Source organism: Carlito syrichta, unplaced genomic scaffold (assembly GCF_000164805.1).
Source record: "Carlito syrichta isolate Samal-C Ts95f unplaced genomic scaffold, Tarsius_syrichta-2.0.1 Scaffold304285, whole genome shotgun sequence".
Lineage (NCBI taxonomy): Eukaryota > Metazoa > Chordata > Mammalia > Primates > Tarsiidae > Carlito > Carlito syrichta.
In genome coordinates, this window is record NW_007248381.1 from 112,639 (window position 1) to 126,800 (window position 14,162).

General features: G+C 37.5%; 1 protein-coding gene across 1 annotated transcript in view; it reads right to left on the reverse strand.

The window, feature by feature from the left end:
• The window catches only part of NBAS (neuroblastoma amplified sequence), a 230,770-nt gene that overhangs the window by 111,049 nt on the left and 105,559 nt on the right, over positions 1–14,162 (reverse strand). Inside the window, exons 18-19 of the mRNA XM_008059599.2 lie at positions 9,529–9,779; positions 7,873–8,207 (exon numbers count right to left, since the gene is read on the reverse strand). Coding sequence (XP_008057790.1) covers positions 7,873–8,207; positions 9,529–9,779 — 586 coding nt within the window. The remainder of the gene's footprint in view (positions 1–7,872; positions 8,208–9,528; positions 9,780–14,162) is intronic.

The window sequence follows — 14,162 nt, forward strand, 5'->3', positions numbered from 1 at the left end:
AACTTGGATGGAACTAGAGTCTATAATACTGAGTGACCTCTCACAGAAACAAAGATCCGAGTATCACATGTTCTCACTCATGTAATGGACCTTGAACATCTAATGTAATACTATAAGAAAATGACTGACTGTAGTGGGAAACTATGTAGGGGGAGGGAGATGGGATTAATGGTAGCAAATATCTGTCTGGGGACGGGGTAACACCTCTTATCAACAGGGTGCCTGAATGAAACGTATTTGTATACCTAACCCTTAACTGTACCCCACAACATCATAATAAAAAACACTGATTAAAAAAATAATAAGATAAATGTGTGTGTGTTAAGTATATACAGTAGTCCTCCTTATCCACAGTCTTTCCACAGATTCAGTTACCTGTGATCATTTGTGATTCAAAACATTCAATGGAAAATTCCAGAAATAAACAATTTATAAGTCACACTGTGTGCTGTTCTGAGTAGCATGTTGGAATCTCACACCCGTTTCTGCTTCATCCTGCCAGGGACATAAATCATCCCTTTGTCCAGGGTATCCACACTGTATACACTACCTACCCATTAGTCACTCAGTAGCCATCTTGGTTACTGCGTTGGAAAAACACAGTACAGAATGAATATCCCTCATGTAAAATGATTGGGACCAGAAGTGTTTCAGATTTTTTAGGATTCTGAAATATTTGCATATACATAATGAGACAGCACAAGGATGGGACACAAGGTGAAACACGAAATTCATTTTTGTTTCATATGCACCTTATACATATAGCCTGAAGGTAATGTCATACAATATTTTAAAATAATTTCTGCATGAAACTAAGTTTGCATACACTGAACCATTACAAAGCCAAAATGTTAAATGTGGAATTTTCTACTTGTGGCACCATGCTGATGCTCAAGAAGTTTTGAATTTTGGAACATTTCACATTTCAGATTTTCGGAGTGGGGTGCTTAACTAGTATATATAGGGTTCAGTACTATCAACAATTTTAGGCATCCACTGGGGGTCTTGGAATGCATCCCTCACAGATGGGAAGGGACTACTATATATGTTACTTTAAAAATTATAAAGGACAAAATTTATAGAAAGAAAAACTATATTGCACATTTTACTGTTCATAAAATCTAAGGGTAGTTTAATGACAGTAATGTGCACATATTTCATCTTACATTTTCAAATTATGACATTTCTCTATCTGGAAATCTGATTGGAAATTAATCTATTTTAAGAAACTGTAAGTATCCTTTATATACTTACCAAAATGTGTCTTTATTATTTGTATTATAAATATTTAGAAAGTTGAATTAATGTTTCATGTGGGCATCAAAGGCTGTGGTTTTGGAAACAATAACCTATGACAGTGGCCCTCAAAGTGTGTCTACAAACCACAAGAGTCCCAAGATGCTTTCAAAAAGTCTGAAAAATCAAAATTATTTTAAAAATAACACTAAAATATTATTTACGTTTTTTCATTGTGCTGACATTTGTACTGATGATGAAAAACAATAATGGGTGAAACTGTGGGGATTTAGCAAGAATCAAACTATACTAAGAGTCACTGTATTCCTCACTGTCATTTTCACTGAGGAATGTCCTAGATGAAGGAGTAAAACTTATGAATTTTATTTAATCTCAAACACTGAGTGTATACAACTTTCATATCCTGTGTGAAGAAATATGTACATATAAAGTACTTCAAAGCATACAGAACTGTTTGAATTGTGAGCTGAAGTAGCTACCTGTTATGTGCAACACCATTTTTGCTTGAAATGACAACTGATAGACAAACTATGGTTATTCAGACTTGGAATTCTGGCAGATACTTTCTTTAAAGTGAGCAAGGTGAGCCCGTCATCTCAAGAAAAACAACACAAGATATTTGTTGCCAATGATAAATGTGAACTTTCAAGTAAAAGTTAGAATTTTGGAAAACTTGTATTCACCACTGGGAGGCTGACAGCTTCCCAATACTTTAATAGTTATTTAATGAGTGCTCATACTAATCCATGAATTTTTTTGATATTATATAATGCAATGTATCAACATTTGAATGGTCTTTGAAACTCAGTATTTCCAAATGCCTAATGTAATTATATTACAAAATCGTTCCTGGGTAAGAAACCTATTCAAAGCATAATCAAGACCAATGGTTTGAGTATAATAGGGTACAGAAATTTCAATAATATGGTTCCAGATTCCACATTGCAACTGTTCTTTAAGAATCTATCACATGTTGACTTTCAGTATACTAGTACCAAAGAAGAATACCCCAAAATTATAGGCTATTAAAATACCCCTCCCTTTTCAAAACTCATATCTGTGCAAGGATAAATTTTCTTCATTCCACTTCAACCAAAACAACAGACTGAACACAGAAACAAACATGAGAATTCAACAGTGTTCTGTTAAGCCAGACATATAAAATATAAAACAATGCTACTCTTTCACAATTTTGTATTTGTCTTGAATATATGATTATTTTTCATTAAAATATGCTATTCAAATCAACTTATAATTGGCCTATTATTGGTAGTTTTAAATGAATTAATTAGTATTTTTTTTAAAATGTCTTTTTTTTTTTTTTTTTTTAATTGGAGTCTCACTCAGTCGCCCAGACTGGAGTGCAGTGGCCGCTCCCGGCCACCTCAGCCTCGACCTGCTGGGCTCCGACGATCCTTCCACCTTAGCCTTTCAAGGAGCCAGAATTACAGGCATGCGCTACCACGCCTGGCTGATTTTTTGATTTATTGTAGAGATGAGGTCTCGCTGCCCAGGCGGGTCTCGAACCTGCGGGCTCAGGCAATCCACTCACCTCAGCCTCCCAAAGGCGCGGGATTACAGGCTGAGCCACCAAGCCCGGCTTGTCTTTAACTTTTAATTGATAAATATCAATAGATATAACCCACATAAACAAAATCTCTTTAGGGTCCTTAATCATTTTTGAGAACCACCAATCTATGATAATAATTAATTACTTAAACAACCATTTAAGAAGTACCTATTTTATACTGTGCTAAGAAATGGGGAATAGCAATAGAGATAGAAGGCACCGTCCCTGCCCTTAAATTTTTTTCAATTTCATGGGGAATATACTTCTCAATTATAATAACTTAAAAATTGTTTCACTGTAAATTTTTAAAGAACTTCATTTGAAGTTTCATACAAGCATGTCTTTTACGGTTTAATGTCTCCTATGGCATCTAACCATATATGGCACACAGCTAACCTAAATGCTTCATGATTCACTCTGAACCTGACTTATGCCATACAGTTAGGTAATATACATTTTCTAAACATTTTACATAGGCTTCAGACTGATTATTCATTATGGTGAAAGATATATTGCCATCCTTAGTGAAGTGACAGTATTAGCAATGCAGAAACTCTGACATTACAGCTACCACAAGACTTAAACTCAGGAAACAAATTTTTTTTTTTTTTAGGTCAAATCATGCCTTAAGATAAATGTATTTTTCCAGATGTTTATGCCAAACAGTCTGGATAATAAGGGAGAAAATAGTAGCTTATTTCACGAATCTGAACAGTAATATTATCAAAGATGTTCTTATGCTGTTTTCATAGCTCCAGAAGGCAGAACCAAACAGTGAGTATTTTACGGAGGTAAAAGAAATATGTCTTTTATTAAGTCAACAAACCAAACAAGCAAGCACGGAGAGTGGCTCAATTATAAACAGAAATGATGTTCGAAGGTCAGAGAGACTAGGCAAGAAGTTCGCAACAATTTTTCTGCTCCAACTCAAGGGAGACATGTTCCCATCAGAAACAGTGGTTTACAATGGCAATGGGCCACACACGTTAGGAGCTGGAGCAGTGAGCACTTGCGGGGTGGGGAGAGCAGTGTAAATGCCTATCCAATTCCAAGTGGCAAAATACCAGACTGGGTACTAGAGGACCTTTTTAAAGTCTATAACTACCTGGGGATTTTTAAAGAAGGATCCCAGCAAACTTCTAGATAGCCTCTCATAAGTGAGATAAGTATTTTCCATGCACTCATCTATGGATGTGGTTGTACCAGCAATTGAAAGTAAGTGGGAAGTAGAAAACACAAATCACATATATGCTCCCCCTTATCTAACCACATCAAGTCTCAACCAAGCAAACCGTGTTTGGACCTGCCTTTCAGCTTCTTTTACCATTTTCCTGGACTTCTAACCCACTAACTTTGTCTCTGTCCCTTCTATGAACATGTTTGTAATTGCTGAATTGACAAGCAATAGGAGAGCAACTCCAATGTGACTCAACCAAACAATTTAGATTTCATGCAAATACACTTAAGTATTTTCCCTTATGCATATTAGTCATCTCAAATGTCACACAAATTCACTCTCTGCCTACATGACATAATGCTATTTGTGAATATTTTCCCCAGAATTTCTAAGAATTCTGATACTGCAAATGGCAACTAAATGACTGTTATCATGAAAACAAAGAGTCTTCCCTGGAATATTTTACCAGTGGATTGGGGACTAAATTCTGGCTTTGGGAATATTCCTCTCTGAATTCTAATAAGTAAACAATTGCTTATAGTTCTTGTTATGCACACTAGAATTAGTTTACCAGTTCTTTCAAAAAATTTTGTTCTAAATTAAATGTGGGTACACATTTGAAAACTGCACACTGTGTATGAACAGTACACATTTATTTTACATTTTTAACATCATGTACAAGCTGTGGGAACATCTGGTGTTTTGCAAATTTGGGCAAATCCAGATGCATTTCCTCTTCCAAATGTGTCTTCTGACATCTGTGGGTTGTGTTTCATTTTGATTTTTATACTTTCTCTCTCATTCTATATATACATAGGTCAGCATTGCGTGGTTTCAAACATGCAGTTTATCTGAACTTTATACCCTTTTTGAATGGAAAATTAAAAGCTTGTCAATTAATAAAATGAAAAAAAAATACTGTGGCTAGAATAAAGATGTAAAGCTAATTTTAAATGTACCTGTCTCACCTCTCTATAACTTACCTGGCTCGGAGAAAACCACCTCTTGAGAATAGTTTACAATAAAGAAACATCCATGCTTGGATTATACCATCTGAGCTAAGACAAAGCAATGCAATCATTAACAGACTGAATCTTTACTGGGTCAGCTGTGCATCTCCTCAGAAAAATACACATATGTGCACAAACAACTATGCTATACATTTCCAGTTGGCTGGTAGACATCTTGAAAATATTAAGATTAAGAAACTAAGGTGATGAGAATGTGCTGTAATTTAAAATCATCTGACATAAAACATCATAAATAACAGCTAAAACTCCTGAGTGAACTCTATACCCTACTCTTAAGTTTAATCATGAATAAATAATTGCTGTTGGCAAGTCTAAAACTGTCTGTCCCCTCCACATACATGCTCACAATTAGCATACAGCCTTGACTGAACTGATAATGGTTTCCTTCCTGCTCTTGCATAAAATATTTAAGAACACCTCCAGCATGAGGGTGGAAGAGGGAGTATGCCCTGCACAAAGGTGGAGCTCCCACACGTTGCTGGCTGATCTGTATGCTTGTTCAGCCCCTTCAGCCAGTTCACAGGTCTCAGCTCTGAGACGTTTCTTTGGATTTCAAACTCCACAGTTGGCTCTGTCCCTTCCTGTACATGCCCAGGTTCTTGCCTAGCCTTCATCATTTCACCTCAGCCCTGCTCTGGAGACATCCTAGGACAGCTGCTCCTCCTGGACTGAAAAATGCTCAGGGCTCTCTGGTCCCACTTGCTCTCCTACTGTTTCTAGAATGGCTTCAAGTTCTTTAATTCTAACTGCTTGTTCTATAACTTCTTAGAGGTAGGAGAGTTCAGTGGTAAAGAGAAAAGTCCTTGGAGTAAGTTTCCTTGAGTTCAAATTGTGGCTTCTCTATTACCATCTTAACTTTGTTGAGCTTATGTTTCCTAACCTACAATATCAAGGTAACAATATTCTCTATCTCACAGATTACCCAGTCACAGCCTCTGCCTCAAAGTCTAAGAGATTCCTGAAGCTAAACCACACAGCTGATAAATGGTAGGTTCAGAGTTCAAAGACAGAAGTACATGACTCCAAAGAAGCTCTTTTCAAATAACGCAATTGTCCTTTAAAAACCATAGTTATTTTTCTCTTTAAAAACAACAAAAAGCCGGGCTCGGTGGCTCAGCCTGTAATCCCACGCCTTTGAGAGGCTGAGGTGAGTGGATTGCCTGAGCCCGCGGGTTCGAGACCCGCCTAGGCAGCAAGACCTCATCTCTATAATAAATAAAATTTAAAAAATCAGCCGGGCGGGCGTGGTAGCGCATGCCTGTAGTCCCGGCTACTTGGAAGGCTGAGGTGGAAGGATCGCCGGCGCCCAGCAGGTCGAGGCTGTGGTGGCCGGGAGCGGCCACTGCACTCCAGTCTGGGCAACAGTGAGACTCCAACTAAAAATATAAATAAATAAATAAATAAAAACAAAAATGATTATTTCTTTTTTATAGCAGTGATTGTAAAATTTAAAACTAAGTTTTTGTCTGGGCATGGTGGCTCACATCTGTAATGCCAACACTTTAGGGAGCCAAGGTAGAAGGATCACTTGAGCTCAGGAATTTGAGACCAGCCTGGGCAACATAATGAAACCTTATCTGTACAAACAATTTTAAAAATTAACCAGGTGGAGAGGCAGGCACCTGTAATTCCAGCTACTCAGGAGGCTGAGACAGAAGGATCACCTGAGCCCAGGAGGTCAAGGCTGCAGAGAGCTGTGATCATGCCACTGAACTCCAGGCTGGGCGACAGAGTGAGATACTAATTCAAAAAATAAATAAAATAAAATAATACCAAGTTATTAACTAAATGATTTGCAAATATTAGAAATAATAATAAGAAAACAAAGAAGGTCTAGGTTTTCTACAACTATTAATCTATAGACCTGATTAAAACTAGCATTCTTCTCATATGTTTGAACCTCTGCCTGTCAACCTCCAAAGGAATGGTTTGCAATATTTAGCCTTTATACTCTATTTCCAGGATATTAACAATGATAAAAATCTCTGGGATAGGAACTGGGAAGACCTTCTGATGTGGAGGAAGGGGAAGACAATAGCAAAGATGGGCAGAAGATCAAAAGTGAGCTCCCGAGGCAACAGAGTTCCGCAGTTGGGTGCAGAGGCTGAAGATTCTGCCCAGGAGAGATTATGACCAGGGTTCAAGCAGTGAAAATTTACATGTGTTCAGCAGTGGTGTCTGGATGAGAGGGCTAGAAAGAGGAGGAGAAGAACCTATATTGCCAACATCGATTCTGAGTGAAACTACACACTGCTGAGGGTGGAGAACAGGCATTAGGATCCAGTCAAAGGGCTCAGACCTGAGCATGGTGCAGACATTAGAAAATGTGATATGCGCCCCTACAAATAATTCCATCACCAAGTTGTATCCTGCATGACATTTTTAAGGACTCAATATACCCACAGCTAAGCTGTCAGCCTGGGTTCTGAATGCAGGTAATCTGGGCTGGGCACTGAAACTTCTTTACATTTGTCAACTGGAAGGAATTTAATAGTAAATATACCATTCTATTTACTATTAAATTACATATTTACTATTTAGTATTTAAGTGTATTTACTATTAAATGACATATTATGAGAACCATAACGTATAAAAGGTACATGAAAATTAGTCATGTCTAATTTAGAACATTTGCACATCTGTAGTAGAGGAAAATAATTTCCCAATTAAAACATCTCATGCTTAGCAAAAAATAAATAAATAAATAAATGAAAGAGCCAACATGTAATTATTTTCCATTTCAAGAAAGGAAATAAAAACAATATTTACAAAATGTAAGAGCAATTTTCATTTACTCTAAAGTGCTCAATCCACTTTAAACTATCTTTTTGGTTACCTTGGTCACAGCTTTTGGAGAAAACGTAATTGCATCTACCACAGTGATGAGGTCACCCGGGTGAAGGCGATCAAAGTACTTCATGCAGACATCATAGGCGTGAAGCCACTCCGGTGAGGACTCTGGTACTTGTTTAATGAGGTGAGAGTCTCCATTCCAGAACAACTTCTGTAACCAGATGGTGTACAGAGAGCTTGGGGAAAGCATCTGTCCATCCTTTTCAGGGATTTTGGGAACAAGTTTGGAAATAGATAAGATATTTTGACTTGAAAGGACTGGCTCTAGTGCTTCAAGAGGACTCATGTTTTCATCAGTCAGCTTTTTGTAATTGAGACCTATCACAAACAAAAAAGAAAGCAGATCAATGGTTTACTCCAAAGTAAACATATAGGAGCTTTCAAACATGCATATAGCCCTCTGCATGGCTGAATGAAAAGACCTACGAATTTAGCTGTAGGAGATAGTTGAGATTTTAAATTAGACAGACTAGTAGATCTGAGATCTAGTCCCAGCCTGAAACTTAATCAGCTGTGTGATCCTAGATAAATCACTCAACTTCTGCATGCCTCAGTTTCCTCATCTGTACACTGGGGATGGCAATGTCTCCATGTCGCTTCAATCTCCCACAGCACCTGTTTTCCTCTATCAGTGCATTCACCAGAATGCATTATATTCATTTGTTATTTGTCTGGCATTTCACCAGCTACTTGAAGGCAAAAATTGAGCCTTATTCCTTATCCTCTGTGTCTAGGCCAGTGTCTGACTTGACTACTAAAGAAACAACTAATACACTGAAGCACACCATCACAATTCAAATTAATATATAGAGTTGAATGTGCCTTGTAAATTATAAAGTGTCATACAGAGTTGAGAAGTATAAAGGCATTACGTTTAATTTCTTAGTTAGGAGTATAAAGACACCATTCTAAAGATTTCCACAATTTATCAAGGATTCAAATGTTCTTATTTTAAATGTTCCATGCATATTTTACACATATAGTCTCCAATGAAGTGGAATTCTGCCAAATTGCCTATTTTAAAGTATCTCAGCCTTGTCATTTATATATATGAAATATATAACCCATGAGTGTAGGAAAGAAACCCTTGGAGCAGTAGTCCAAAATTCTGGATTTTACTACCAGGTCTACCATAAGTCATTGTGTGACTTTCAATATGTTTCTTACTTTTTCTGGTATTTAATTTCCTCAACCGCAAGTCAAGGAGTTGAAAAGATAATAACTGGGGTCGATTTGCTTCAAAGTTCCATGGTTTCAGAGCTCTGACAACCATAATGCATGAACAGGATTGTACACAGAAAATTAATCCCTAGATTTGATTTAAAAGAATGAGTTTGAGGCTGAGGTGAGTGGATTGCCTGAGCCCGCGGGTTCGAGACCCGCCTGGGCAGCGAGACCTCATCTCTACAATAAATCAAAAAATCAGCTGGGCATGGTAGCGCATGCCTGTAGTTCTGGCTACTTGGAAGGCTGAGGCAGAAGGATCACCGGAGCCCAGCAGGTGGAGGCTGCAGTGGCCCCCGGCCATCGCACTCCAGTCTGGGCGACAGAGTGAGACTCCAACTCAAAAAAAAAAAAAAAAAAAGAATGAGTTTAAAAGAAAAAACAATGAGTTTGAGCAGGGAAAGGATCATCTTACCTGATGCAACTACCTTAAATTTCTTCAGTAGACGAATGTGGGTTTCTGGTTTAATGGTATATTTCCCCAAATCTGCACAGCCACAGTTTTCCAGAAGAGTGAAATAATACAGAAGTCTTTCATGATCAAAGCCACCAATAGTGGGGTAAATATACTTGACCATGTGCTTGTGAAAGGCTTCAGGATCAGTGTTCAAAGTCTCAAAGAGATGAAGGGCTTGGGCACGGTTCTCAATTTCTACTGTGGACAATCTGAAATTAAGAGTCAAAGAAATGGTGTTAAGATTTGGTTTCTTTATTAAACAAAATGATTAAAAACAACAACAACAACAACAACAAGAACCTAGGAAGAAACGTTCCTTCAGATAGGTCCCTTCTTCCTGCCTCATCAAAGACAGTAAGCCACCAGGACCCAGTCAGCTTGATGAAGAGAAATGAATGTGTTAGATGCCTATTGCTGCTCCACACAATTTCCATATCTCAGGTGGTCTATAGAAACCCTGGGAAGCAGGTATCACTTTATATTCCTGCAGTTGGGAGAGCCACTATAAATCATTTATTCATGTCACACAAAAAACTTAAAATCTATGATTCCTTACAGAAATGTAAACAGCTTTATTCTTTCAGGAATTTAGGAAATAGAGAGCAAAAAAACCCAACTTTTATGCATCAGTTTTATATGCAAGAATCTTAAATTGATACTCTATTGAGTAAACGTTATACTGTGTTCAAATAAAATCAAAATAGGAAAGAAGACATAATTGTACTTTCACTTGAATCATCTGCAATAATGCTACTTGAGTAAAAACACATATCTTCATATATTCATCCTAACTTAGATGTTTTTGAAATGTAATTCTAAAAGTTATTTAAGGTTAAATTGTGGGGGGAAAAATAAGATGTTTTTTTTGGTTGATCAGTTGATGCTTTTTGGCTAGGGAGGGAAGAGATTAATTTTGCTTCTCCCTGAACAGAAGAACATGGACTAAGGCTCTGGTCTAGGCAATTCCAACACCCTGCGTACAGGACACGCTTGCACTTCAAGAGTCCTTCCAGCAGCCCTCCACACTAACAGAAATGCCTGGTTTCTAGGCCTCTCAGAAGTAGCAATGGAAGCACCTGGGGGCAGTAGGTGAGACCTTTAAGCATCAAAGTTAGGCTTCACACAGTTTTAAGGCAATTCCTCCGAAATATGATGACCCACTTATTGAAATTATCACTTTAAGAAAGGGCTAAAAGATATATGCTTTGGTATATGTCGATAAAGTTAATATACATCAGAGGTCCTCAAACTTTTAAAACAGAGGACCAGTTCACTGTCCCTCAGACGTTGGAGGGGGGGACTATAGTTTTAAAAAAAAAACTATGAACAAATTCCTTTTTTTTTTTTAAAAAACTATAGTCTGCCCCTCCAACGGTCTAAGGGACAGTGAACTGGTCCCCTGTTTTAAAAGTTTGATGACCCCTGATATACATTGTGTTTTAAAACTTTTCTGAGAGTGTGACAATATGTAGGATAACAGAGGCAATCTACAAAGTCAAAATATCAAGTAATTTTATAAACTGGTCTTTTTACTTTCACTCCAAGACAAATCTTATTTTTCCATTAAGATACAGTTCAAACATCTACAAAAAATATCCCTATCTATAAATATGCCCTCAGTCTATAAAAATTTCCCTGACTGCCTCCTCTGAGCTACTGACACAGGTTGAATATCCTTCTATTATGGTACAAAGAATATACTGTAACTATTACCTCATCTGTCTCCCTCACTAGATACTAGACTATGTGCTACTTGATAGAATAGATCATCTTATATTTTTTATTTATTTATTTATTTTTAAACAGACAGGGTTTCCTTCTGTCATCCAGGCTGGAGTACAGTGGTGTAATTCTAGCTCACTATAACCTAAAACTCCTAGGTTCAAGTGAACCTCCTGCCTTGGCCTCCCAAAGGTTGAGATTACAGGCATAAGCCACTGTGTGCAGACATACTACATCTTTATCTTTAGTTTCTTAATGCCAAGGACAATTGTGTGATACTAAGGATACCTTCACTATAGGTCTCATGAATGCCAAATAGCTGGGCCAATGAGCAAAATTTAGGTGTCATCTGTGTACAAGGCACTATGCTCACCCAGGTTTGAAAATCTAGGGAAATTGAGGGCACACGATGCAGTCCAATTAAGAGTAGGATCGGCTGGGCACAGTGGTTCAACAACCTGCAATCCCAGCATTTTGGGAGGCCAAGGTGAGAGGATTGCCTGAGCCCAGGGGTTCGAGACCAGTCTGGGCAATTTGGTGAGACCTCATCTCTACAATAAATCACAAAAACACTAGCTGGGGGTGGTGGCATGCGTCTGTAGTTCCAGTTACTTGGAAGGTTGAGGAGAAAGGATAACCTAAGCCCAGCAGGTCAAGGCTGTGGTGGCCGTGAGTGTGCCACTGCACTCCAGCCTGGGTGTCAAAAGTGAGACTCCTACTCAAAAAAAAAAAAAAAAAAAAAGAGTAGAATCACTGAAAGCTATGATTGCAGAGGAGGCAGAATCCATGATAACAGAAGGCTTAGTGAAAGAAATACTTGAGTTTGGCATTATAGAAAGGAATGAAGCAGAAATAGCGTAAACATTAAGTATCAAGACAAGAAAGTACAAGGCCTGTGCAAGGAATAGTGAATATAATTGGCTGGCTGGTCAGAAGATATTCTTGGTACTATCACTATTCCAAGTGTACATCGTCATCTCTGAGCGATACTGTACACACAGTACTACAAGAGAATCACAGAATATATGATATGTCTTCATAACATGCAAAAGGAAGTCTGAAAACAATGTAAAGAGGTATATGAGAAACTGTAAAACCCCACTAAGATGACTTTTTTTTTTTAAAGGAAAGAGCTTTTATTTGAACCTAAAAGTCAAGATGACTCTTACAACAAAGATTTGCAGGTAGAATGACATGCAGAATGGAGGAGAGAAAACAAACTTGCATTTATTATGCTGATTACTTGCTAGCTAAGTTAAAGCTCAGTAATTATCAACTCACAGATGAAAAATTGCCTTTCAAAGAGGTTATGTGACTTTTCTAAGACTAAGCATCCGGATCTGTATGGACTCAAAGTATGTGTTTGTTGACCTTATCACAAAGCCACCATCAATTCATGAAGGTTAAGCACCCAAACAAACAACTACTTCAAAAACAAGATACTATGACACAGTTACAAATTCTCTCTCCTAGCAGCAATAATCTAAGAGTTCTCCTGTTATACTTCATTCCTAATACCCTGATAAACAGAGTATTCAAGTCAGTCTCATCTATAAAATGGACAATGACTAAATCATAACAGTTTTAATTCTGTGTTTGATTTGCTTCTGAATATAATCTCTCTCAATCAACACTACTTGCCCCTTTGCCCATCTACTGATTCTTCTGTGCCTACAAAGTAGGTTGTCTGATGTGCAATTTTACCTAATTATCTTGTCAAGACAGATACTGGAATACCTTTACTGTCACATAATAAATACCAAAACCTCCCTTTTCAGTAAATTACAATGTGCTAAGATCTTTTCTAGAAGTCAGTAATCAATAAGCCATTTTAATAGTTTCTATTGAAAGAATCTGTTATCTTCCTTTCAGAAAAAGAAATGAAATCTTCGCTTAGAAAACAATGCCAAAAAACCCATATTCAAGACAGTAGAAAGAAATACCATGAAACCACTGTGGACTTTTCACTAATCAAGTTAATGATTACCCTTAAAACCTGTTTAAGTGCTTTTTCCTAAACCAAGTTTTAGCTATAAAGCAGCTTATATAGAGAGTGCATATTTAACTTTCAGAGATTAACTATGGGAAGAAACGAGCATTAATTGTACTCAATGCAAAAGTAATAAACTATTAGTACTAATCCCATGATTAAAGTGTTCCATAATGGCCTCAAGCTGTCAATCATCCAAAAAAAAATGTGAATCGAGAATACCATGTATTGAAAGGAATTTTATTTGTATAAGAAAACAAAATTATTTAAATACATTTTTCTTTACTCAGTCTGAGATTGAGTGATAATACCAATCCATTAGCTGACTGAAAGGAATACTTGGAAAGGGAGAGGAAAAAGGGGAGAAGGAGAGAGAAGGTAAGTGGGAGAAGGAAGAAAGCTACAAGAAGACTAGAGAGAGAATAAAGAGGAAGAGGAAAGGGCTGCAAAGGAAACTGTGCAGATAGCTTGTGAGCACTTCTGCTTCTATTACCTCATTAACCCTCATAGTGACCTTCTGTGGAGGTCGTATTATTTCTATTCTCTAAAGGAAGCTGACACTCAGACAAAAATCATGTGACTAGTAAGAGTTGGAAACTGATTTCAAGTTGGTTCTTTCAAGTTCAGCTTTCCACTTCCAGTCAATAAAACAATGAAGTTTGTATTTTCATCCTGAAATTTTATTTTGAGCACAGTTCAGATGCAGTAGCTTGTAAGCACTTTCCCTAAAGACTAAAATTAAAAGCATGAGGATCTATGAATCCATATGAATGGCTACCACCACAGGTGAACAGTGGCTTCACCACTGATTACTGTGAAACGAGACAAGTCTACCCTCCAAATTTCAACTGCTCCAGCCTGAGGAAATCAACCCAAGATA